At 39.5% G+C, this 26,216-nt stretch overlaps 1 protein-coding gene across 3 annotated transcripts in view; it reads left to right on the top strand.

The window, feature by feature from the left end:
- Nucleotides 1-26,216, top strand: part of TMEM94 (transmembrane protein 94) — a 64,114-nt gene that overhangs the window by 22,920 nt on the left and 14,978 nt on the right. For 2 of the 3 annotated variants that reach the window (XM_026701976.2, XM_087924890.1), the window contains exons 3-19: nucleotides 463-590; nucleotides 2,054-2,190; nucleotides 4,201-4,403; nucleotides 5,164-5,315; nucleotides 5,442-5,544; nucleotides 7,337-7,423; nucleotides 8,151-8,267; nucleotides 9,689-9,745; nucleotides 11,742-11,846; nucleotides 12,631-12,795; nucleotides 13,890-14,102; nucleotides 16,357-16,672; nucleotides 18,259-18,432; nucleotides 19,849-19,951; nucleotides 21,541-21,758; nucleotides 22,885-23,066; nucleotides 23,763-23,901. In XM_026701976.2, the coding sequence (XP_026557761.1) occupies nucleotides 463-590; nucleotides 2,054-2,190; nucleotides 4,201-4,403; nucleotides 5,164-5,315; nucleotides 5,442-5,544; nucleotides 7,337-7,423; nucleotides 8,151-8,267; nucleotides 9,689-9,745; nucleotides 11,742-11,846; nucleotides 12,631-12,795; nucleotides 13,890-14,102; nucleotides 16,357-16,672; nucleotides 18,259-18,432; nucleotides 19,849-19,951; nucleotides 21,541-21,758; nucleotides 22,885-23,066; nucleotides 23,763-23,901 (2,599 nt within the window). The remainder of the gene's footprint in view (nucleotides 1-462; nucleotides 591-2,053; nucleotides 2,191-4,200; nucleotides 4,404-5,163; nucleotides 5,316-5,441; nucleotides 5,545-7,336; nucleotides 7,424-8,150; nucleotides 8,268-9,688; nucleotides 9,746-11,741; nucleotides 11,847-12,630; nucleotides 12,796-13,889; nucleotides 14,103-16,356; nucleotides 16,673-18,258; nucleotides 18,433-19,848; nucleotides 19,952-21,540; nucleotides 21,759-22,884; nucleotides 23,067-23,762; nucleotides 23,902-26,216) is intronic. The other variant, XM_087924889.1, reaches the window with a different exon arrangement.

The following is a 26,216-nucleotide window of genomic DNA, read 5'->3' as shown; positions in this document are numbered from 1 at the left end:
TTAGGCCACCATGAGGTCCAAGGGAAAATTGAATGCCAAACTTTAATTTGGGATATTATTATTTTTTTATAGTTAGAGCTTTTGCTGGATTTATGGTTGTAAAGGTTGCCAGTAACCTTTACCATTCAGGGAAGGAAAAGTATTAATCCCAGGATGTCAAATTTCTATGATATTTCCTGCTGTTGAGAGGCCAGAAAAAAGAACTAGCATTTTTTGTAGACAGGGCTCCTGAACATCTGTCCATCAGTCTGTTTCATTGGCTGTCTATCTGTCTATCAATATCTATCAGTCTATCAATCTATTACTCATGGGATATGGATAACAAGAATCTTGTAACTACTGTCCTTGCAGTCCACTCTAACTTAATTCCACTGTTCTTTCTCTTGATCTTTGCAGTTGAATAATAAAGTCTAGTTTCCATTTTTGAATGTAGCCCCATTCTTTATACTTTTCCTATTGTAGGAAGTATGGAAGGCCAGTTTTCTATATCATGGCAACCGTTGTTCCTGTTTTCACTGGCCAGGGGCATCTCTGATGCTTCTAACTATGCTGCTACTATTCTGCTGCTATGGGAGCCAACCCCAAGGAAGGTAAGTTATCTGTACATTTTCTTACCCTTCAATTCATATAGAAAACTGTTGATATAGACTGCTGGCTGCCTGCAGTTTGGCAGTTCAAATCTCACTAAGCTCAAGAGTGACTAAGCTCAATGTTGACCAACCTTCCGAGGTTGGTAAAATGAGGACTCAGATTGTTGGGGGCAATATGCTTACTCTGTAAACTGCTTAGAGAGGGTGGTAAGCACTGTGAAGCGGTATATAAGTCTAAGTGCTATTGCTATATTATATGGAAAACCATAATCACGTTTGCTTTTTTGCACAATCATACTTTAAAGTTCACACAAATTCAATCTGGATTGTGTAGGATTTATTAAACACATGAATGGTTTCCATCCAGGTTGAAAACACATTACAATAATAGTATCTTGATCTGGTGACAACAGGGAAGTGTGTGTGTGTGTGTTTTAAGATTATAATGGATTCTTCAAAGAAAATGATTTACATTATCATATATATTTATTTATGTTTCTATAGTATGAATCCAAGATCCACCCCAAACCTCCTGTTTTTGCCTTGACCAATATGGATATGGAATAAAAACTGTGCTAAGATTTAAGTATGTGGATAGGCTCATAATTGACCATGTGATTAGTGGCTGAAAGCTAGTAGGATTGGTGATAGGGCTATGCAACTGCCTAATCATTCTTAAGATTTCACACTTTCCCCCCTTTGTTGGCTGCCTTCATGCTTATGAAACTTACCCAAGTATTTCTGAAAAATTGCTATGAAGATTTTTTTTCCACCTTGCTTCAAAACTGGGCATAAAGTGCAATTTGGTGGAGAGTCCTGCAGCTACCAATGCATGGCCTTGAAAGGATCTTATTTTTTTAAAATGAAGTTTATTCAAAGGAATTTTGACAGATGTGACTTCCTAGTCAGTCTTTTCAACCAAAGGACTCAAGCTGTTTATTTTCAGGAATCTGAACAGTTCCAGACGAAGATGCCTTGTGGCTTCAAGTGAAGGATAAAATGTTATGTTTAAAAAGGTTAAATGAATAAAATATTATGGTATTTCACTGCCTAGAGTTATTTATGGGAAATAAATAAGTAAGCAAACAAACAAATAAATAAATAAAGTATTCAGAATTTCATCAGACTGGTAGCTTAATTTTATTCTATTGCAGTTAGCAATGAGATGCACATATAACTCTGTTACGTCGCATCCTTTTATGAACAGCCGACTGAGACAAAGGGCTCTCTGGTTGGCTGGCCCTGAGAGAACCGAAGAGAAATATTTTATGTGTTATAATCTCACTTACTTTCCTGCTATAGTTGCATGATTTGAATGAATAGGAGTTGTAAATCCTTCTTGGGTTAAAGCAGAGGTTTCCTTACTAACTCCTGTTGGCATTTATAGGTAGAGTCAAACCTGCTCTGAATCTGATCGTAATTCTTTCAGCTACTTAAAACGTCTCATATTTTGCTTTAAACAGTGAAGGTTCAGAAATTGTAAATGGCTTGGCACTGTTCTTCCTGGTGCTACTGGACCTCTTTGTGATTGGACGGCAAGAAAGGATGAAACACCGAGAAATTGAGAGGAGACTTCGGAAAATCATCAGCAGAATAAATGGTAAGACCCCCTCTTCTTCCTCCTTTATTATTTTTTGTTACCCTAAGTAGATGTGGCTGCATTCTTTTCAAAATCAGATCTTAGGACCTTTGCCATTGTTTTTTATTATTTATTTCATAGATTTATATCCCAATTTTCATTCAAGAGCTCAAAACGGTACATAAATGCCCCCCCTCCCATTTTTTCTCCACAAGAATAACCTGTGTGTTAGAATGTTTAGGCTGAGAGGGAGTGACTGGCCCATTGATCCCTAGAGAGATGTTGTGAGTAGGAACTAGCACTTGGATCTCCTTACTCATAGTCCAACACCTTAACCACTACACCATGAAGACACTCTACTTTTTTTGTCTGAAGGAATAATCTATTCTTAACTAGTAGCTGATAATTCTCTAGAAGATTCATACAGAAACTGTGTCCAAAAATGATATTCTTTTGCTTTCTTCCTTTGTCTTTATATTCCGTCATTGCTACAATCCTTCCCCGAACCCCCCTTCGATCTACCTAATGTTTTCATGACAGATTTGAACCAGGCATTTGGTTTGATTTTGTTTTCCTTCATTTGATGGTATCTCATTAGAGACTGTTGTAAAATCGGTGGTCATATAAATTATACATGCACAAATATATAGGTATCCTCAATTTTTCCTTATTCCAGTTACTGCAATGTTGCTATAGTATCCTGTAACTTATGTTTTAGGACAGTAATAGAAATACTTTTTCCTTTTTTATTTTCTATACTTGCAAACCATGTCTTCATTCAAAAAAGGAATTTGGAGTCATATGCCCCAATATCGGATACAGATAGTCCTCAACTTACAACAGTTCATTTAGTGACCATTCAACATTACAACGGCACTGAAAAGAGTGACTTATGACCATTTTTACATTTACAATTGTTGCAGCTTTCCCAAGGTCATGTGATCAAAATATTTAAACTAAATACAATATAAGCTTGAAATTTAAAAATTCTTTGGTAAATAAATTTTAACCTAGGTCAGGAATAATGCAGCAAGCATACTTCCTGTGGCTGGATATTTTGAAACTCGGCTGCCACTATAGAGAAGAATGTCTCATATCTATGGGGACAGAGGATAATCTTAAAGCACATGAAGTTTGATAAAGACCCCTGGCCAAATCACTGCTGCTGTTTTTGTTCCCTTATGTCCCTCCATCCGGATCTCCATCCTGTTCTGTCTCCTGTGAACAAACATATTACTTGCCAAAGTTATCCAGATGTTGAGATTTTTGATGCACTACAGGGAAAGCTGCAAGAACCACTGCTGCAGTTTACAAACTCTATAGGAAGACCAAACAGTTTGTTTGTAGCATGAACTAAACTAATGAATTGCAAACGATGCCATTAAAATGCATGTTTTATTTAGGAGGTGTGTGTAGGAGTTATTGAAAAATGAGTGATTGAAAAAACAGAAAATGTGGAGAGTATAACTCCTCTTGCCATGGTTCAAATGAATATACAGTAGTTTCTCTAAAATGGCATGGATGCCAACAAATCTGGGAGGATTGTATTAATTAATACCGGGGCTAGAAGGAGAAGGTTAGGCTTTTATTTTGACCTTAAAATGAACTCAGAATACATTCCTGCTGTAACTGAAATCTGGATCAATGTTTAGCAGTATGACCTTAGTGGATGGGACCTCATCAAATAATCCCTTCATGCATGGAGGGTGGCCAAAAAGAATTATTTAAACAACATTGGAAAGAGAAGTCTGCACATGATTTGCAGTGGTGGATTGCCAATATGTGTTGTTTGTTAACCTTGAATGACATTTTTCAAGAGAGAAAAAAGGAAGGAGGCTAACAAACTATGTATTCTAATTTTTTGGTACTGTTCTGGTGTTACCTATCTACTTCTTTCCTCCCTCCTGGAATATTTTTCCTATTAGTATTTTAGTCAGTATCTATATAACAATGATATATATGTTTGATATCTTTATTTTTCTATCATTACTGCTTGTTTAATAACAATTTTCTGTTAATCTGATATTTCAGATGCTTTAAAAGAGAATAAAGAACTCATCTGGACAAAAACTATGTACCCTGACCTTCACATGCCCTTTGCGCCATCCTGGTCGCTCCACTGGGTCTATAGGGATGGTCACCTTGTCAACCTCCCAGTAAGCCTGTTGGTAGAAGGTGATATTGTTGCTCTAAGGCCAGGACAGGAATCTTTCACCTCTCTTAGAGGGATTAAGGTAACTCACATTTTTCTTCTTGATGGTAATGATGCTGCTGATGTACTAGTAAAAAACAAGAATTTGGAATGTCCAAAGTCTGTTTTGGGGTTTTTTGGATTCAAAATATTTCATATTTTTCTTCGTAAACATGAGTATTAGAAACACCCATACATTTCTTCCTAAAAGGACCATAATGGTAAAAAATTCTTTAAAAATGGAAACCAAATAGTTCAGAAAGCTTCAGCATATACAGCTTGTGACAAAGTGACTTCTTTCTGTAATGGGAAGAATGGATTTAAAACCATAATAAATAGCAGTAGTACTTAGACGTATATACCGCTTCACAGTGTTTCACAGCCCTCTCTAAGCGGTTTACAGAGTCAGCATATTTCTCCCAACAATCTGGGTCTTCATTTTACTGACTCCCGTTACTTGTCCCAGCTTCTGCCAACCTAGCAGTTCAAAAGCATGTAAAAAATAGGGACCACTTTGGTGGGAAGGTAACAGCATTCCGTGCGCCTTTGACATTTAGTCAAGCCGGCCACATGACCATGGAGACGTCTTCGGACAGCGCTGGCTCTTTGGCTTTGTAATGGAGATGAGCACCGCTCCCTAGAGCCAGAAACGACTAGCACATATGTGCAAGGGGAACCTTTACCTTCACTTAAAGTAAGATGAATTGCTGTTGGTTGCTTAAAGAAGTTTAAACTTTCTGTAAGCTACTTAACTTACCTATTTGTTAGATAGTTTCTGTCACTGTCTTATCTTTTTCTAAAAGGATGATGAACACATTGTCTTAGAACCAGGGGATCTGTTTCCTCCTTTTTCTCCCCCACCTTCCCCCAGTGGGGAAGTGAAGAAAGGACTCCAGAATCCTCAGATGTTTCGACTTTTTCGGGTCACAAAAACACCAGTGATTGAAAATGTTCGGTAAGTTCTTAATTTTGGATAGAGTTCTTCTTAAAGCGTTAACAGAGATTTTGCTAGCTACAAAGCCGACCACATTATTGACAGCATTTTTAAGATCCTCAGTGACTTGTCATTTGTTTATTTCAGGTTATGTTTAGACATGGGTTTATCACGGCCTGTGACTGCTCTAGATAACGAGAGATTCACAGTACAGTCAGTGATGCTGAAGTTTGCTGTTCCGGTTGTGCTGGTATGTCTAATTCATTATAAGAAGCAGCTCTTTGGTTTCGGTCCAGTGAAGTTTTAGGTGACTAGAACTATCCTGATTAGTGATGGTTTTCTGTGCCTTTGAAGAAATAGTCCTTGATTCTTTTTTTTTTTGCACGTCTTGAATATTCATTTGTAGAAATAGGAAGGAACTGTTTTGCGTGCAGAAGAAAACTAGACAAAACTGACGGAATGGTTTTGGAGGGAGAAAGAGAGAGGGGAGAGAATGAATTGTTACAGTCATAAACCAGCCCAGAAGAAGAGAAAATAGCTTAACTAAATCTTAAGGTGATCCCTCTCTTTCCCTCTCAATCTCACTAGTAAGATGGGTGTATTGGGTATCCAGGTTTTAAAGGAAGATGGGAATATATGCACAGTTAAACCAATATATCTGCAGTGTTCATTTTAAAAAAATGTGTGATCTGGATACAGTAGTGCATGACATAGGGAGAGACCTCTTGTTTTGACTACTGTGACATGGACTAAGTACGATTGCTTTAAAATAAAATGTTTGCAAACCTCAGTCAAAATATTGATGGAGACCTGTTCCAGGGAAAACAACTTTAATGGCTACTGGTCCTTTACAAGCACAATTTGAAATTCTTTATTTCGAAAATGACATATACGTCTGCTTGGAATTTAAGATCTAGATGAGAAATTCATTTTGTCATGCCATCATGGGAGACTGTTTGGGAATAATTCCAAAACAAAATATTTTCAGCAGCTGCTCCGAAGAAAACCAGACTAGATCTTGTCTATGGAGATTCTCAGTCATCCAGGTCAAAGGTGCTTTTTCCAAGAGGCAACTGGACTTTTCTTTGAAGACGTTTCGCTTCTCATCCAAGAAGCTTCTTCAGCTCTGACTGGGTGGTGGGGAATGGAAGGATTTATACTCCTTGCAGAGAGCTGGTCATTTGCATTCTTTTAGTGGGTCATTAAGGTTGCCTACAGGTTTATTTATGTCATCAGGGTTACCTGAGTGGTGAAAATGGATGTGGAGCCTTCTTGGAACTGTTGAAAGGACTGTATTGTAGATTGGAGATACAACATCATCTATCTCCAATCTTCAACATAGTCCTTTCAATAGTTTCAAGACGGCTCCACACCCATTTGCATGCTCAGGTGACCCTGAGGTGGGGACATAGATAAACCTCCAGGTGGCCTCAGTGATTCTCTAAAAGAATGCAAATGACCAGCTATCTGCAAGGAGTATAAATGCTTCCATTCCCCACCAACCAATCAGAACCGAAGAATCTTCTTGGATGAGAAGCAAAACGTCTTCAAAGAAAAACAAGAAAGTCCAGTTGCCTCTTGAAAAAAAGCACCTTTGGGACAGACTAGATCTTATTTGTGATGGAGGGCAAAATGAACTTTTATCCTTAGCCGTATTTCAAAATCAAGCTTGCTGAAGCACCTTTTAGCTGGCAAATACTGTTTCCTTAGGGTGTTATTGACAGATTTTAATTACATTGTTTTGATGTTTGGAATTTAAGTGCTGTTTGCCTTGAGCGCTGTTTTTCAGAAAATTGCTTGCCTATTTTCTAAAAAATATATAATGAAAATGACAAAGTCTGCATTCAGAGTCTCAGAGTCATCTCTCTGTTTAAACTACAGTAACAGCAAATAAAGTGAACCAATCTATTTGTGTAATGGGTGTTCTAGTTTCTTTGATTCACCCCAAATCTGGTCATTGTATAAAATAATTATGTTTGATATAGAAGGGTGGGAGTCTGAAAGCTGAGTTTTTAATGTTGTTTCCTTTCTTTAAATGGCAGCTTGGCTTCCTGATCACCAATACCATGCGTTTTTTTTTCATGGCGGGTGGAATAGTCCCTTGGCCATACATGTTTCTTCAGCTTCAGGTAAAGAAAACTATGCTCTTGTTATCCCCAAATTGGTTTTGGTTCTCACTTACCAAAAAAAGAGAGTACCTTTTGTATTTACTATTAAATACTTGTGTGATGTTTATACTTTTGTATATGCTATGTCCCACTATTAAGCGGTGTTCGTTAGGAGTGCATTTCACAGTGAAAAGGATATTTCAGGCAGTTATTTGACTTGTTGAAGAACTTTGGAGGAAGCAGGGCCCATTTTGCTATTATTTTGCACTCTGATTTTCGGCTCCTGTTTTGATTTTGACAGCGGAAAGGGGGCATTCAAGGGAACCCAATATAATTTGTTGCTACTTGTGTTCAGGCCTTTCTGAGAAGCAGGCCCAACACCTTCATATGATATCCTGAGAATTACAGCTTTAGGGAACTGTGGCACATGGGCCTATTAGCAGCCCCAGTTTGTTATTCTAGTTCTGCTGATGTACAAGTAAACATGGCAAGAATAAGTCTTTCATGGAGATAGGGTTTAAGGCTCTTGAGATTCCACCTGTAATTTACCTTTTCTTGCATTTTCCCTTTATTCATGTTTATATTCTTGTATATGTAATTTCAGTGATCTTAAAAAACAGGATGCTTCTGGGACACCTGTATAATGTCTTTATGGCTTTGGTCATCACTGACTATCTGGGGAGGTACTACATCCTTAGCTATCGATGCAAAGTGGTTGTACTCATTGTCACTTGGAATGGCATTACAGGTTAATGGAGTCTTGCCTATCCTCCCACTCCTGTTTCCAGTCCTATGGATTCTTGCCACAGCTTTTGGTGAAGCCAGAGTTCTAGCCCAGATGAGCAAAGCTTCCCCTACATCCTTGGTAGGTATTTTAACAATAAAGAGCGGTGGGAGGATGGGCTGGGGAAAAACAAATTGGAATGGGAATTCACAAACCTCCTTTAATATTGAGAGTGGGAGATCCTATGCTCCTTCTTTCCCTTTCCCTGTTTTTTCTTTATCATTCTTTGGAATTGGAGGTATTCCTTAGGGAGTGGTTAAAGGGATAAAGGGACAAAACTGAAACTGGTTTGGGCTTTGAGCATGAACAAAATGGGAATTATTCAGAGGATCTGATAGACCGTCTGGTGTTGCAATTCTCAACATTTTCATGAGCAGGGTTTCCAGACTTCTGTAGAAGGTAGTTGGTAAGTTTCCATCTTAGCTTGCACTGGTCTTTTGATTCTGAATTGTGTAACCTTTCTAATGAATAACTAGATGTTATATATGTTTTTAGAATTGCAGACCTTATGGGGGTTTACCAATAACAGGAATAATGTTTTTTTCTTGATTGTGTAGATTCTACTGTCAACTGATTTATATCATTCCTGCTTCTTTCTGCTTCTCCTATTCAGTCTTGTTCTGCTTCTTCCATTCCTTCTGCTTCCATCTCTGCTTGCTTGCTGTAGGCATGTGAAGCTTGGTGTCCTTATTCTCCTCTTCCTTTCTCCAGCCTCTTCATTGTTTGCTTCAGTGCTCGTATTCTCAGTGTTTCCCTTCTCCATTCCAGAGTCCAGAAATTGTGGTTCTTTGGGCAATACGCTTACACCCCAAATGTAGACTTGTATCATTGCTTTTTGCCCTCTGTAAGCTTAATTGGGTCTTTGCCACTTCTGCTTTGGCTTAAAGTAGCACTGTCTCTTGTAGCACTTTGCCACCAAAATCATCTCGCACAATTACATGCTTCTGTCCTCTTGGTTTATATATCTCTTTTCCTTTCCATGCTTTCCCTTTGTCTGGGGTTTGGAATTAAGACTCTTTGTTCTCCCAGCCTGCATGTTTCTGCTTCTTCTCCCTGTTTCTTTAATTTTGCCTTCAACTTTCCTGACTGGTTTCCTCTTCCAAGTCTTCTTCTGAATCACTTTCTACTTGATGCTGCTGCTCCTTACGTTCCACCTTAACAGCTATCTTGATTACTTTTGGCTCATTTTTAATTTAGGATGTGTTTGCTTTTAACCAAAAGCTTGTTTTAAATTTTAATATTAGTCCAAGATTAAGTTGCTGTGTCCCTCAGTATCTTTTCATGGTCAAAAAGGAGACTTGGTTCTTTTGGGCTGTTTTTTTTTCCTCCCAATTTCTACAGGAATATCCGAGGTAGCATACTTTTCAGGTAGAGCTTAGCCTACAGAGATCTCCTTTCATTCGTGTATCCTAGTGGTGACAAATATTTTCAGAAGGATTTTCTTCATGCATCCCTTCCAAATATCTTGGTAGTAACCAATGTTATTTTTTTTTTTGCTGCAGCTGGCTAAGTTCTCAGAAGACACACTCAGTAGCTACACAGAGGTGGTATCTTCCCAGGTATTATTTTATTGAACAGTCTTGCATCCTGTTCTGTGTTCTTCTGTGCAGTCCATCCTTCCTTGTTTCCAAATGCTTGGCCTCTTCTTCTTGTTTTCTGTATCTTTGGCTTGTTGACACTTTCATTTTGCTATACTGTGATGGTTTGTACTCTTACTGCACACATTTTCTATACTCTCTTCCCTATAGTGAATGGTTACAGCGTACCAGTTTCATCTGATTTTTTTTTGAGAACAAAAGGGCATTTGAAGTACGCCTGTGGAATTTTTCAAAAGTTTATTTTAAGGAAGCACATAATTCACATTGCTTATCTAGCTGAATGAAAATAACTGACAGATGGTCCAAGGGACTGGAAAAAAGCATCCTAAGAATTTCAGGCTGCATACTCTATGTCTGTGTGTCAGAATTAGATTTAGGAAAGTTAAATATGAGAAACTGTGTATTTCTATGAGATTAGATGGATCAAATGGGTGGTACAATTTCAAAGTTTATCCAGGTAGTCTACATGTTATAATCTGATTAATGGGATCCGAACTCCTATCATTCATTACTTCAACCTGTTTAATGGTTCTTTCTTAGATGCTCAGGTTGCCTCATAAGGCCATCTAAACTGAGAAAAGAGAATATGCTTTACCATTATCTGGAAAAAAAACAACAACTAGAGTTTTACCAAATCAAGAAACAGTTCATTGGTGGAACTTGTTGCTTTCCTCTATCTAAATTAAGAAGCTATTTCGATTGCTAGTTGTATTCAGTAATGAGTGTATAAGAAATGGTAGTATTAAGTGGGCAAATTTTCTGTGGTATAAATTCAGGTGGGTGATGATGAACTGGTGTCTAATTTTTTAGTTCTTTGGAGCAATCCTCTGTACTTTGAAACAATACTGCAGAGAGGGAGAGGGAGGAGAGAGGAAGGGAGAGATAGCATTTCTTTTCCCATGTTAAGTTTTTTTTTAAAGAAATGTAGCTAACTTAACTAAACTTTTCTTCCATTTTTCTGCATCACATGAAGATAGACTAAAGAAACTGCATATTTAGCTTTGAGAAAAAAAAATGACTGAGGAAGACAAATATCTGAAGAGATGTCACAGAGAAGGTCAAAACCTGTTCCCTATTGTTCCAAAGTTGAGGGCATGAAGCAATGGTTTCAGATTACAGAAAGAGGGATTCAAATTGATTTTTAGGGGGAACCCCCCCCCCTATTTAATAGTAAGAGCAGTTTGACAGTGGAAGCAAGGGAGATAATGGGCTCCTGTTTACTTGGTGTCTTCATGTGGAGATTGGATATCCTCCTCTTGTGGATGCTCAAGTTTGTATTCCTGCATGGAGCATAGGTTGAACTTAATGGACTGAATTATCTCTTCCAATTCTATAATTCTAAATGGAATTCTAGGCATGTGTAGGTGAACAATGGAATCCTAGCCATAATTGTAGCCATATGAATCCCACTGCACTAGACTAGACCAAAGACCTGTTTGTTCAGCATCTATTTTCCACATATTTTAAGAAAAATTAACATTAGAGGATATGTATCTGTTTTTTTAAATATCCTAGATTGAACAATCCTCTCAGAATTGCTCCGCAAAGCTGAATCTAAGGTGAAATTCAGAATTCTGCCTGCACTGATATTTTTTAGATACATGTTTGTCAACATTCAAATTTTTAGAGCTGTATTTGTCACAATACAAAATAAAACAAGAAATATAATAACAGACAGACAGAAAGAAAGAACAGAAGGGAAGAAAGACAAAAAAAACCCCTCTGAATCATCCTACTTCCTGTACATATTGCAAGTCCAACATTCCCTACAAGCTTTGTCATGCACTAGAGATCTGATTTATATGCAGGTTGCTATACTTAGTTTCTGTGGAAATGTTAAACTGTCACTTGCTACCAATCCTGCCTTTCTGGAAATAACCATGTTCCTATCTTAAGTCTATTTGAAGTTGTCATTCTTCCTCATTTAGTTGACTAGTTGTTATGGCTTTTTCGGTAGGAAATGTTACGGTGTATCTGGAGCCATTTCCTGCAAGTTCTGAAGGGCAAGTCACCAACACTCACCTTCACCTCTAGTCTGCTTCACAGTCTGGGATCTGTCACAGTAAGTCTGATTGCAAGAAGAGTTGCAAAAAGGAGCATAGACTTCCCTGCCCGATGTCTCATTGGCTAGTTTCCTTTATGGTTGCAAACAATTCTTCTAAAATCTATCCGAACGTGTGAGCTAGATATTGATGAAATAATGGTTCAGAAATATGGTCAGATTGATTTTAGGTTGAGGACCCAAGATATCAAGTTGCTACTGATTGGCAAGCTCTTTATCTTGGCTGGACTGACAGTAGTCTCTTCTACGTAGAAAAAAAATGATAAAGCTGAGGTATCCAGTTTTAAATCAATAAACTACAAATGAGCAGTAGGCATGCCCTTGTCCTTTTCAGCTTTTAGAACATTAACATTTTAATTTACTAAGAATCTATTCTTGGGCTTTACTGTCCACCTATATTTCACAGGAGTCTTCACTCTTGTCCAAAACATGAAATGTGATAGAAGATCAGTAAGTAAGAGTTATAAAGGACACCACACACTGCTAATTGTCATTCCTTTTGGCCTTAGCTGATCTCTCCCTGAGCTAGGACTGTGCCTTGTTGCCTTCTTACTTTGCTTTATTTTATAGCATCGGCACATATTGGGGAAAGTATTTCTGCATTCAAAAATATACATAAAAAGAAGTCTCGAGAGATTGATGGTTATTTGGAAATGGCCATTTGTCTTTCATTGTGTTTAAACAATGGAACATTGTGTCTGGCTCACTGATTCAGACATAGCCTTGCCCAATAGTTTATTGTATATCTCTGGGGTTTTGTCAGGTGTCTTGGGCTTGTTTTTAGGTGCTCTGCTGTGTGGATAAGCAAGGAATTCTGTCCTGGCCTAACCCCAGTCCAGAGACGGTTTTGTTCTTTAGTGGCAAGGTGGAACCTCCTCACAGCAGCCATGAAGATCTGACAGACGAACTCTCCACACGCTCCTTCTGCCACCCAGAGATGGATGAAGAGGTGAGGGATGCATTCATAAAGGATACAGGTGCTCTGAGCTGTGTCTTGGTCTTCCTGACCTTTGTTTCATTTGCAAGGTAACACCAGTTAAACACTGCAGATGCATGCTCAAATTCTGCACTTAAATTGTAGCAATAAAAAGAAAAGAAGAAAGGTGAACATAGGATAGCTTTCCCCTTCATCCCAACAAGTGAAAACAATTTTGACAGCTTGTCGCTATCTCTAAATGCAACATAAAGTCCCTTCTTCTCATAGCCCATTTCTTAATAAAACAAAAATCCAAATGCTTCATTTATTAGGAGCCTCTGTGGCGCAGTGGTTAGAGTGCAGTATTGCAAGCTACTTCTGCAGCCAGCTGTCTACAATTTGGCCGTTCAAATCCTACCAAGGCTCAAGGTTGACTCAGCCTTCCATCCTTCCGAGGTGGGTAAAATGAGGACCCAGATTGTTGGGGGCAGTATGCTGACTCTGTAAACTGCTTAGAGAGGGCTGTAAAGCACTATAAAGCAGTATATAAGTCTTAAGTGCTATTGTTATTTATCATTCTTTGTTAACAAAAGTCAAATAAGGACAACCAGATATAACTAAGTCTTTTATTTGGCCTTGATCAGATAAACAAAACATAATTTTTGAGTCTATTTTGGCACCTAAAATACAAGTAATCCTTGACTTAACAAGTGACTATTCAAAGTTACGATGGTAGTGAAAAAAGTGTCTGTTTTTCACACTTACAACCATTGCAGCATCCTCATGGTCACATGATCAAAATTTGGATGCTTGGTAACAGATTCATATTTATGACAGTTGCAGTGTCCCAAAATTAATGGGGAATCCAAATTCACTTAAGTTTTAAGTTAGTAAAACTTAACAATTGTAGTGATTCGCTTAACAACTGTGGCAGGAAAAGTCATAAAATGGGGCAAAATTCACTTAATAAATGTCTTGCTTAGTGACATAAATTTGGGGCTCAAGCGTGGTCATATGTCAAGCACTACCTATACTCGGCTTATCCGTAAATATCTACGATAGTCCGCGTGCTTGTTTCCTCTTGCAGAGGTTTTCTTCTTACCTCTTTTACTTATGCTATATTACAGCCTCATGAAAGGGATGCTTTGCTCTCAGGCCCCTTGTCGGACATGGTTCGCATCAGCAACGAGCAAGACAGGGCTGAGTGGTCCACCAGCAATACTCCCAAGTCTTCTGATACTCAGATTCACAAGAAACCAGCAGGTCGTAGCAAGCACCCTTCAGGATCTAATGTGAGCTTCAGCAAAGACATTGAAGGAGGAGATGAGGAGACAACTCAGGTAATGAAGGGCGAACCTCTTCTGGCCCATTGTCTTCATTTCATGCAGGAGACAAAGCCAACATGGGTATCTACAGAACTGTGATGACCTGGGACGTGGCACAAAGGCAACACAGTCAGATAATCAGTAGGAGTCCCTTTATTAGCTCCAACTTTGTCCCCAATGTCCTGGTTACGTTCTGGTCTGAAGAAAAACTCTCCCAGGAACAGCCTTTGACTGCAGATATTCAAGTCCAAAACGTTGTCAACAGAAGCTTTATGTCCAATCAAGGCAAAATGAAGTAATTAATCTGACAGGGCAAGATAAGGAATTCCAGAAGTAAAGGAGCGGTAGTAAATCAACCCCTTTGGGAGGATGCCAGGAATGCAGATAACCATAGTCCACACAAGTTAAATCACATTTGTTCCCAGCAAACGCAGCTCTCAGCTGCCTCTCCTTTAAACTCTCTTCCCAGGTGTGCCTTAATGAAGGGAATCAGGGCTCTTTCATCCCCGTAAGCCATGCAACCCACGTTGCTCTCTTCTCTGTTCTTCCCTGCTTGCCCTAGGATGAAGAGGGGGTGGACCTGGGTCTTCCTCTGAACTCCCTCTCCCTTATTCTACCTCTTCCCTGCTCTGCCCAGCTGGACTTTGCCCTTCCCCAGTTTCCTCCACAGTCAAGGGAGCCACATTCCTGCTCCCTGTCAGCTGTTAGTCTTCCTCCTCGGATTCAGACTCTGACAGGGGCATGACAAGAGCAGTGATTGTCATACTTGGCTGAGGAATTCTGGGAGTTGAAATGCACACATCTTAAAGTTGCCAACTTTGAAAAACACTGATCCAAAGGAAACAAGGTTACCAATATGAGTACTGCCCTCTTTACTCCATGTTAATAATACTTGTATTAGTGAGAATTTCCATCATGAAGTACCAGACAATAGATTATGAGGGCTCTAGGATCTGAGACTGGGATGTGTAATAGAAGATAAAGAAAAGACCTGGGAAATATTTGGGAACTCCAATTTTAGAAGAGGTTTTAAGAAAGAATATAGTGAGCATCCTTAAAAAAGATTTTGGGGAACTGTTTACTTGGGTTGTGCACACTTCAACAATTATTCAGAAATGCCTCAGTAGGTGTGGGTACCCCATTCCTCCGCAGTCGTTACAGCAACCACCTCTTTTTTTCAGCATCTCTAATAAGAGGACCCTTTAAAGAAACAGGATTTTTTCCCCTGCCTGTTTAAAAGCCTGAAGGCATAGAGAAATGCTTTGGTTGCATGGAATCTGAGGAGCTTCTGAATCACATTTGCATGACCATTTCATTTGTAATTGGGGGTCATTTTGGTTAACTTCAATCATGTGACTTCCAGTTAAGGTTTCTTAAGTAACATATAGACTGCAGTTCCTGGATTCTCTTTAATTTTCTCTCATATTGATAAACATAAATGTTAAAGCTTAACACACGGAAGCAATGCTTTCACATTCAGCTTCAGCGACCAGAGGAGGAGAGTACGGCTACTCTTACATATCCTATTATTTTCACAGTTGCTACTCAGTCACAATCAGTAAGCAGCTGAAAAATCAAATAAGAACTGGTTTGTTCAGTTTGTTAAACAAAGCTATCTGCCATTTGTTGTCTTTTCTTTAAAATCCAATTAGAGACAGCTTTCTTCAGGCTCTTGAGGCTGTTTCTCATATATCTTTTGACTTTATGTCCTGTCTTTATTCTCCAGAGACTTATGACATCAGCAGAACTCTGGAGAATGAAAGAACGACCAAGTCTAAAAACCATGCAAACTGAAGAGAGTTCAAATGACCCCTCACATTTTAGTTTCAATTTTTTTTTTGCCTATAATTTTCACTGTCATCCAATCCCCTGATTGTTTACTCTAAGTCTGAGTCTTGCTTTCTGATATGAAAAAGTAATATTATTCTGGGACCTCAATAATGAAATGGAAGAGCTTTAATGGGCATGTGTAACCTACTCTTAGAAACCTTAGACTAACAGATGCATATTTATAAGGCAGGGGTGGGCAACTATGACAATGTTACGACCTGTAGACTCCAGTTCCCAGAATTCCTGAGCCAGCATGGTTTGTTCAGGAAATCTGGGAATTGAAGTCCCCAGATCATAAAGTTGCCACACTTGCCCACATCTGATATAAGGGAAGGAGTGGCTGGCCCCTTCTCTATCACTGTAGCCATATTGATTTGGGATACCCACTTTTAAAAATCCAGTTAGAATTGATCAAGCCTGTCTTTTATTACTGGCCTAGGTGGAAGGTGACATTGATGGCCTAGCCTGCGAGGCCGAAGACTTTGTCTGCGATTACCATTTGGAAATGCTTAGCCTGTCTCAAGATCAGCAGAATCCTTCCTGCATCCAGTTTGATGATTCCAACTGGCAGATGCACTTGACCTCTCTGAAGCCCCTGGGCCTGAATGTGCTGCTCAACTTGTGCAACGCGAGTGTGACGGAACCCCTCTGCCGCTTCTCTGACCACTTGTGTAACCTCGCCTTGCAAGAGACGCATCATGCTGTCTTGCCGGTTCACATACCCTGGGGGCTTTGTGAACTTGCCAGACTAATAGGTATGGAGCAGGTGATAACATATCTCCCTTGTTTTAAAGAAGACGTCACAAAGTGCATAGCTTCCTTGTTAGCAGAAATGCCCATGGTCAGGGACATAAGTGCAGGAGATGCTGGACAACTGAGACATAACATTTCTTTCTCAATTCTCTTCAGGTAGGGATTTTGAAACCGAACCTTAGATAGAGCAGGGGTCTCCAACCTTAGCAACTTTAAGACTTGTGGACTTCAATTTTGCTGGCTGAGGAATTCTGGGAGTTGAAGTCCACAAGTCTTAAAGTTGTTAAGGTTGGAGACCCCCGCCTTAGAGAGTTCAGTTTCATCAAAAATAGATTCTATCAAAACCTGATGGGGTTCCATGAGAGACTACAAGTGAATAAAAAAATCCACTTAAACAAATCTTATCTATTTCTATCAATACAGCTTTGCTTCTTGTTCAGCACTTTTGGGGTTTTCTTTTAAACTGCAAAAGGCTCTGTAGCCTGAAAAACAAAATCTCTAGGCTAACATATTTTCATTTGATTTCTTAACATGTTGTTAAAATTCTGGTAACAGATATAGGGAGAAAGTTCCACTTGGTTTGGCTTGTTAAATTCCAAAAGACAATAGTGTTTATAAGTAGTCCTCGACTTAATGACCACAATTGAAAACACATTTCTGTTGCTAAGTAAGGCAGTTGTTAAGTGAGTTTTGCCCTATTTTATGACCTTTTTGCCACAGTTAAGCGAATCACTGCCGTTGTTAAATGAATCATGCATTTGTTAAGCTAATAGGATTTCCCCCATTGACTTTGCTTGTCGGAAATCAGCTGGGAAGATTACAAATGGTGATACATGCCATTTGCCCAAATTTTGATCACATGACCATGGGGATGTACAAGGACTTTCTGTACATGTGAAATAAGTCTATGCAAACAATTAGTAAACGTTTAGTCTGTACAAGTCTTATATCTGCAGTTGTAAACTTTAACATCCAGTTTCTAGACCCAGTATTGACCGTACCAAAGATAGGCAGCTCATATTTTAGCCTCCAAAGAATATTGCTGAAATTCAGAGGTAAACTGTCTGATTTCTAACTTCTTTCTTTTAATCAAAAGATACCCAAAATGGCTGTACAAAAGAGGATTAGGTCCTCCTATAAACTTTTCCGTTTCCCCTAATTGGTTTAAGCCTTCAACATCCATCCATACCAGAACCGTGTGTAATAATACACCTTGTCCATGCCTGACAATCATAAACTACTATCGTTTGTATAGTTACCACATTTTAAGAAAGACTTTTATAATGCTGCAAATTTAGTCAACTGTAGGTCTCTAGGGTAAGGTCAGTCACCCACAGAATCATTCTGCTTTTAAGGGGAATTATACCTGGTGGTGTATCTGTTTTTGACACCTGATGTTTCATTTTGGAGTGCCAAATAGGCAGGAAACAAGATGGTGAAGTTATTTAGCAGGAGGTGCTATCCAGAGGATGGTGCTGGCCAGAAGGGAACAGTGCGTGAATGAGAAGAGCTGCTGCTTATTTTGTGTGATCTGGGCAATCTTTCCTTGTGGTGTTCTCCTTTTCTATTGATGCTTTTCATTCCTTAGGGTTTACACCGGGTGCCAAAGAGCTTTTCAAGCAGGAGAACTACATGGCCCTCTACCGCCTGCCTTCCGATGAGATGGTGAAAGAAGTGATGCTTGGGAAGCTCTCCTTCATCACCAAGAGGAGGCCGCCTTTGAGTCACATGATCAGCCTTTTCGTGAGAGACACCACAACCAGTAAGATTGTGAAACTGCTGTGTTCAGCCTCTGGGATTTCAATTTAACAGGCAGCCCCCATAGCTAACTCAAAGATTTGAGGTGTGCACTTGAATCTATAATAAAGTGCCAGGAGGAAGAAACGTTGCTATTCCACTGACATCACAAAAGGTTTTCCAAAATTAACTAACTTTCTTGACTGAGGCTTGTAAGATGGAAGTTTAAGGCCTTGGGTATACTTCCAGCCGAAACTAGAATATTAGGATTTTTCCAAGTGTCTCACTTCAGTTTATTCTCTGTTAGTTCCCTTTGTCTTTTGTTTTAAAGAATTGAGTATATATTCCACACTTGCCCTGAAGGTATGTAGGCTCTGTAAAAAGGTAAATAGGTTTAGAAAGCAGAATTGATTTTTATTACAATTACAGTTCTTAAGTCCAACTAGATTTTAAGCATTGAAATAATGCTTAAAATCTAGTTGGACTTAAGAACTGTATTAGAAACAGTGCATTTTGATTACCTTCCAGGATTACCAGGATATTGTTCCTTAACTTCTTGGCACAGTGCTGCTGTATTAGGACAGCAAATCCAGAATTTCCTGCCAGCAGAGCTGTGTTGGCTAAGTACTGTAGTCTGGTTGCATTTAAAGGGCCGATGCTGGGAATGGTTGGTTTCTGAAGGAAGGCAGGGAGCAATAGGATTTCCAATTAAAACGAATCTCCCTTACACAGAAGCAGAAGAAATTCCTTTTCGACACACCAGTGTGTTCAGAAATGGGGATATCTTTGCCTTGTTTCTTTATTCATATTTATTACTTTTTAATTAATAGAAAAGCGCTTTAACAAAAAAAAGGAAAATGCAACAAAACAAAAAGCATAGTGGGACAAATCATTCTAACAATAACTGTTACAGTTCTATATACTTATCTATTATTCAGGTATATGTATATATTTCTAATACAAAGCTTTGCCCTGCTTTGAGACCCAATGTTGGGAAGAGATAGGACAGGTAAAGGATGACAATCAGTCCCCGGGGACAGCCATTATTTGCCATATAGGCGTCCTGTATTTGACACTGAACAGGTTAGAGATTTTGCCTCAAAGAAATGCTCCTTATTTTATTGTAGACCTTGCATAAGTCTCTGAGTGTGGAAAAATGATAGGTACTTTGTCAATTGCACTAATAAAACTCTAATTGGCATAAGAAAACGAAATAGAAAAGCTGGATTTGTCCTGCTGTGGCTCCTGACAGGCTGTGATCTGTGATAATTTGATGACAGGCACTGGGTTATTTTTAGGGCCTGCTCTGTTCAGTCATCACCATTTTGTTCTTTTGTCAGTGGAAGAAGATGCTTGTAGATGATGTGGAAGCTGTAAAATAAATGAGCCTGCCAGCAAGCCATCTTCAGGCTTGCTATTTAGGCCCAATTTTCTGTCCTAGGCACGGAGCAGATGCTTTCCCATGGGACTGCTGACATCATCCTGGAGGCCTGCACAGATTTCTGGGATGGCTCGGATATCTACCCACTTTCTGGTTCTGACAGGTAGACAGACTGCTCTTCTGGCCTCTTTAGGCTTCCTCTTAAGGGGCATTGGCTTTGTAACACAGATTGCTGGAGCAGTGGCTTTTCGGGATGAATGTTTTGTACCAGGGATTTTGCCCTCACTCTGAAGAGTGCTCATGGTGACTCAGTTGGGACCTGTTTGCAGAGCTCAATTTCTTTACTGAGGAAAATACATTTATTTAGAAGCCATCTCCCTCACAGAGGAACTCTGGATGGTGTACAAATAAAATGTTAAGAAATAAAAACTGAATATAAAATAGAAGCAAAGATAGTTCTCCAAGCTCTGCCCAAAGCCTGGCGTTCAATCCTGACTGGGATCAGGGTTGACTCAGACTTCCATCCTTCCAAGGTCAGTAAAATGAGGACCCAGGTGGTTGGGGGCAATGTGCAAATAATGCTTCAACATTGGAAACTGCCCAGAGAGTTCTGTAAAGCACTATGGGGCAATATATAAACTTAAATGCTATTGCTATATTAAAACATTCATTCAAAGGTAGGAGGAGGGCCTTTGGGGCGCTAACCAGCCCCACAGCTGCATCTCCTCTGTGAGCTCCAGGCAAGATGGCAGAGCCTGGTCTTTAGACATTTTTGAAAAGTGAGAAGAGTGGTGGGCGCACCTCGCCTCTGGGGGCGGTGGTAGTGGAAGAATGTTCCAAAGGGGAAACAAAAACATAGACCTATATTTTATCAAAAACATATTGGCAGTATTGTAGAACTATGACTGGTTATGCATAATAAAGAGTAGCCCTAATGTTAGGAGGGGAGAGGGCTGCCTCTGATGGCTCTGAATTTTTTGCAGCTTGTCAGTCCATACTCCTCAGTACAGGATGAATTGGCTTGTCAAGCCTCCCTTATTGTGACCTGTTTGTCTGGAACCAAGTTGATTTTACAGCCTTTTCTAGTATTTCAGGCTGCATCTTTAAAAACCAAATGGCTATATATATATAAGGTAGAAGGCCAGCAGCAACAAAAAAAAAGCATGGTAATGATAACAGTGCTCATAATCATCATTATTATACTTTTATTCCACCTCTCTCTCTCTCTCTCTTTCTTTCTTTCTTTCTCCCTCACTCTCTTCCTCTCTGCAGACATACCTAATAGTCCTTCTTCCTCCTGTTTTCTTCAAAACAGTGAGATGGCTGATGACTGGTCCACAATCACCTAGTTGGCTTTTATGCCTAAAGTGAGACTAGAACTCACCAGCTCCTGGTTTCTAAGCCAGCACCTTGATCACTAGAGCAAATCTCATCAATTACTTCAACTTCTCCCAGAATGTTCCATTCCAATTTTTACCACTCTCCCACCTCCTGTTTTCTTATTCGCCCTTCCAGCAGCCTGACAGCCTCCCTGTATTTTCATTCCTCACTAGGCTGTTTTAATCTCCCTGACCTCTCCAGAATTATTGAAAGGATGAGTCTGAAATAATATTTTTTTCAAGGAAATTCAATATTTCAGCCATTGCTTATATAAACACAAAGGTTTCTTGTGCAACAACTAACAACAACAATAACAACAACAGTAAAATCGGTGACATTGTTTCTAATGGTTTTTGTCTTCTGTTTTCTCAGGAAGAAAGTGCTGGATTTCTACCAGCGTGCCTGCCTTTCGGGTTATTGTTCTGCCTTCTCCTATAAGCCCATGCACTGTGCCTTGTCTTCCCTCCTGAACGGCAAATGCATAGAACTGGTGCAGGTCCCTGGGCAAAATGCCATCTTCACCTCTTGTGATCTTCCAGGAACCATACCCATCAAGCAGAACAGCCGCCGAAATAGCTGGAGCTCAGATGGTACGTGCTTCGCCACTGTAGTTGAGATTTGCTGGAGAAACAGGCTCACCATAGCTTTTAAAATATGTTTCAGGGAGGAAAATAGTATTAGGGTGAGGGCGGGGGGATAATAAAATGTAAAAATACAGACAGGGTCAGATGATTTTCACCTTCAATTATGATGTTATTCTTCAAAATGCCAATCAAGGTGCTGTTATGGTAAATGCAAAATTACTTGTGCTCCAAAAGATATTGTCTCATTGAGAATTCTCTGTTTAAATAATGTTTATTTCTTATAGAAGGCACTGTAATTACACAACGATCTCATTACACTTGGATTCATTTTCCTGGTTCAAGGTCCTTTCCTGGTCACCATCTGATCTGGCAATTGTGAAAGAATTCTGCTTACCTAAATTCTTGATATTTGCTTTTTTAATAATATTTTTATTCAAGTTAAAAAAAATAAAAATAAAGATAAAACTAATGCAGATTAAGAATATATATATATATATATATATATATATATTCTTAATCTGCATTAGTTTTATCTTTATTTTTTTAACTTGAATAAAAGTGCTGAGAGGGAAACATAAAATAGTTGTTTGGACAAGCTTGCCCTGTCATCGGAAAAAGGATTAATTTGATCCAGCATGAGTCTTGCTGCTGTAGCTTGGCAAGTTCCTCAAGGATCTTCTTTTAGCTGATTGTAAAGAACTAATTTAAACATCCCAGTTAGCACAAGGCATGAGAAGTGGAATAACAGTGGTCTCTTCCAAGTCAGTTTCCTTACTTCCAGCTGATGTGGATGTTTGCTAAGAAGACATTAATCATCCAAACCTTCCCACTATCTTTTTAAAATGTTCTGGGATTTGGGTGTTCTCTTGATAGCTTTGCACATACCTTTTCTCTCACTGACCTTTTATAACTGATGAGCATTTTTTTTTCTTCCTTTCTCTTTCCCTCTTTCACTGCATATATGTATGTGTTGCGCTGGGCTTTTTTGGCCACATTTCCTTCTTGATCCTTTAAATGGATGTCCTGCATTTTCTCTGATGGATATTGGTCCCTATCTCTGCGTTCCACCTTGGCTACCTATGTCTCCATGGCGTATCTGCCTCTGCATTTGCTCTTGTTCACATGCCCAAAGAAGGGATCGGGGAAGTGATGGAGAAGGAGGACTGTATCCAGGCTTTGAGTGGCCAGATCTTCATGGGCATGGTCTCCTCCCAGTATCAGGCCCGATCTGATGTCGTTCGCCTCATCGAAGGACTAGTCAATGCTTGCATTCGTTTTGTCTATTTCTCCCTGGAAGATGAGCTGAAGAGTAAGGTAAGCTATTCCTTTGCTTTTTACATCATTTTTTTAGCATGGCTTGTTCCTGTGGCAGCCATGTCGAGGACACAGTGGTCCTGTTCATCCTGGGACTAATTCTGAACTAATGTTAATGGTTTCTTCTTTTGATATGTTTATTGTATTTTAGCTAATCCCTTTAATTTACAATACTTTCTCCTCCCTCTTCTCTTTCCTACAAAATACCACAGTTAATACTTTAGTAATGGAATGTTCTTCCATTTGTGATCATGATAAATTTTTCCCAAAGTACATTTTTGTTATTGGAAGATGTATATTAAGGAAGAATCTTATTAAATGCCCATTAGATTTATTTCAATATATATTACTATAATAGTAAATTAGACATAGTAACTCTAGATAGGCTTGTGTGTCCAAAATGGGAATATACTTGTTCTGCTCCAAAAATAGTTCTCCAGCTACTAAAGGCAAACAACATTTGGAAACGTGTATACATTTTTAGAACATACATAATTTTTAATGTACCATTGATGACTCTTTAATCAAAATAACCAGAAAGGTTTTGATCAAAATAAACACTTGAATATCTTGTAATATGTGATCTTGAAATTGAATCTGAATTGTAAGCCTAAATCACTGCTTTTATTTCATTTTCTCTCTTGCCTTCCATTTTTGGACAGCGTATAAATTTAATGAATAAATAAATTTGTACAGGTGTTTGCTGAGAAGATGGGTCTTGAGACTGGCTGGAATTGCCATATATCTCTAACTCCCAATGGAGATGTGCCTGGTTCTGAAATCCCTCCCTCCAGCCCCAGTCATGCAGGCTCCTTGCACGAGGACCTTCCTCAAGGTGAGCATAAAATAGCTTGGCAGGGTTTGCAGAGGGTGAGCAGAACATTGGCTGCAACAAAGGGGTTGGCTTTGTTGAAGCAATTTCTAATGGGCTTTTCTTGCCGAAGCAGGATCGAATGTTGTTGTATGGGACAGCCCACTTTACCTTTCTTAATTCCTCAGTCCTGTACAAATATCTAAGGACTGAAAAGCCAATCAAGTGGATTAGAGGACCCCACTGTTTAATCACTGTTTAATCATCTATGTGAGCCTTAAAGAAATTTAAAAGTAATAACCGTGAACTGTCTATGAGATCCTCAATCATCCAGATCATGATTGTCCCAAAGGTGCTTTTCCAAAAGGCAAGAAGAACTGAAGAAGCTTCTTGAGTGAGAAGCGAATTATTTTCAAAGAAAAATAACACCAAGAAAGTCTAGTTGTCTTTTGGAAAAGCCCTTTTGGGACAATAACCTTGAATTCTATCTGGAAGACGACTGATAACCAATGCAACTTGCAAAGTCGTAACATCATGGTCATACTGTGGTGAGTTATACTGAGTTTTTGGCCCTGACAACAAGGAGAGCTAACCCTAAGACTAACCCTAGTTTCCTTTAATTGGCAATGGGAGTTTCACATGTCTTTTATGTGGTCCAAGAAGTAGTTTGAACAAAAAGCTGTAACTGTCCCTTTCCTTGGAGAACCTCTAAGAATCTATTCCTGAGATCAGTTCTTGACTAGGACACCAAAGAGATCTAACCCAACCCTAACCCTAAAACCCTAGTGTTAGTAACATTGGGAATGGGAATTTCCCAGATGTTTTACAGTGGTTGCCAAAGGCGCATTCATAATTAACCTCCCCTGCTGCATTCTGAATTAGCTGCAGCTTCTAAAGGTCCAAAGTTAGCTCTGTGTAGAGCATGTTGCATTAATCAAGGGAAAAAAATGAATAGGCATGTGTGACTGGGGATAGGGCTTCCAGATCCTGGAATGATACGTAAATTGGATTTGAGTCATGGCTGACTCCTATCTTCAAACAGAAATCATGAGTGTAAGCATGCCCTCAAACTGCACACTTGTCTAAGGCAGCACAATTCATTCAGAACCAAAGATGGAAAATCTTTGGATCTAGAAAGCATCTTCACCCCCACCATCCTATCCACATTCTGATCCTGTTAGATGTCATCCGTAAGCATAGTCAATACAGTTATAGGATTGTGCCAAGATCTGAAAGCTGACTGCAAGAGATCCAGGTAATCAGTTTCTTCCAGAGACCTCTGAAGCTGCAGCCCAAATACTTTCTCAACAACCTTTCCCAAGAAGGAAAGTTAGAGACAGATCAAAAATTGAGCAGAACTGTTGGATCCAGTGAAGGTTTCTTGAGGAGTCGGTGGGGTGGGGGGCATCTCCTTCTTAAGCACAGACAGAATGGCCCCTCAGACAAAGTTGCATTCACAGCTTGGACTTAGCCACAGTTATCTCTTGGGGAGGCCTTGACTAACAGGGAGGGACATGAACCCGTGAGTAAGTCACTACAATCTCAGTTTTGAGAATCCGATTCCCTCCCTTGGGACCAAAAGGCTCAAACTGTTTCCAGATAACCACACCAGATCATGCTTCTGTCAACTTAGCATCGCCTGGAATTCAGCTCAGAGTGAATATGGCACTTTTATCTGAAAAGTTCTTTTAAAGTTCTCACAGTGGTCCTTCGTTTGACCCATCCATCCCTAGGAGGGACCAAGTCATCTTAAACAGGACCACTAGATGGCAATCCATGGATGCAATAAGTGCAGAAATACAGCTGTGTCTTTCTGCTCTTATTGGCACAGTATAAACTTTATGAAGGACTGTGGCCAACATTTTGTCAGATTTGCTCTTCATTGTATGTTGGATCTCAGTTATCTGAGTTAATATTCCACTACATGGGTACCACAGCAGAAAAAAACCTGCCCCCTAGAGTAGCCTAATGTTACTCCTTAGATGATGGAACCTGGAACATACCCAATCTGTTGGATCCAGTGGGACAAGTCTATGAAATCGGGAAAAGGCAGTCCCTCAGATGACCTGGTCCTATGCAACGGTGGGGCTTTAAAAGTCAACATCAGCAGCTTGAATTGGATCCAGAAACAAGCCAATAACAATGCAGCTCATGCAGCAGAGGTGTAATGTGCCCTGTAACAGAAACACGCACAACTGCTCACACCTTTTGCACCAGCTGTTTTTGGATAATTTTTCAAGGCGGCCCCATGCAAAGCATATTGCAATAGTCCGATTGGGAAGTGACCAGAGCATGAGTGACCATGAATAGGCCCCTTGATCCAGGAACAGGTGCAACTG

The sequence above is a fragment of the Pseudonaja textilis genome, chromosome 2 (genome assembly GCF_049901715.1).
Source record: "Pseudonaja textilis isolate UNSWEBS1 chromosome 2, rPseTex1.2, whole genome shotgun sequence".
NCBI classification, from domain to species: Eukaryota; Metazoa; Chordata; class Lepidosauria; order Squamata; family Elapidae; genus Pseudonaja; species Pseudonaja textilis.
Note: the sequence above shows the minus strand (reverse complement) of the source record. Positions and strands in the feature narration are given on the sequence as shown.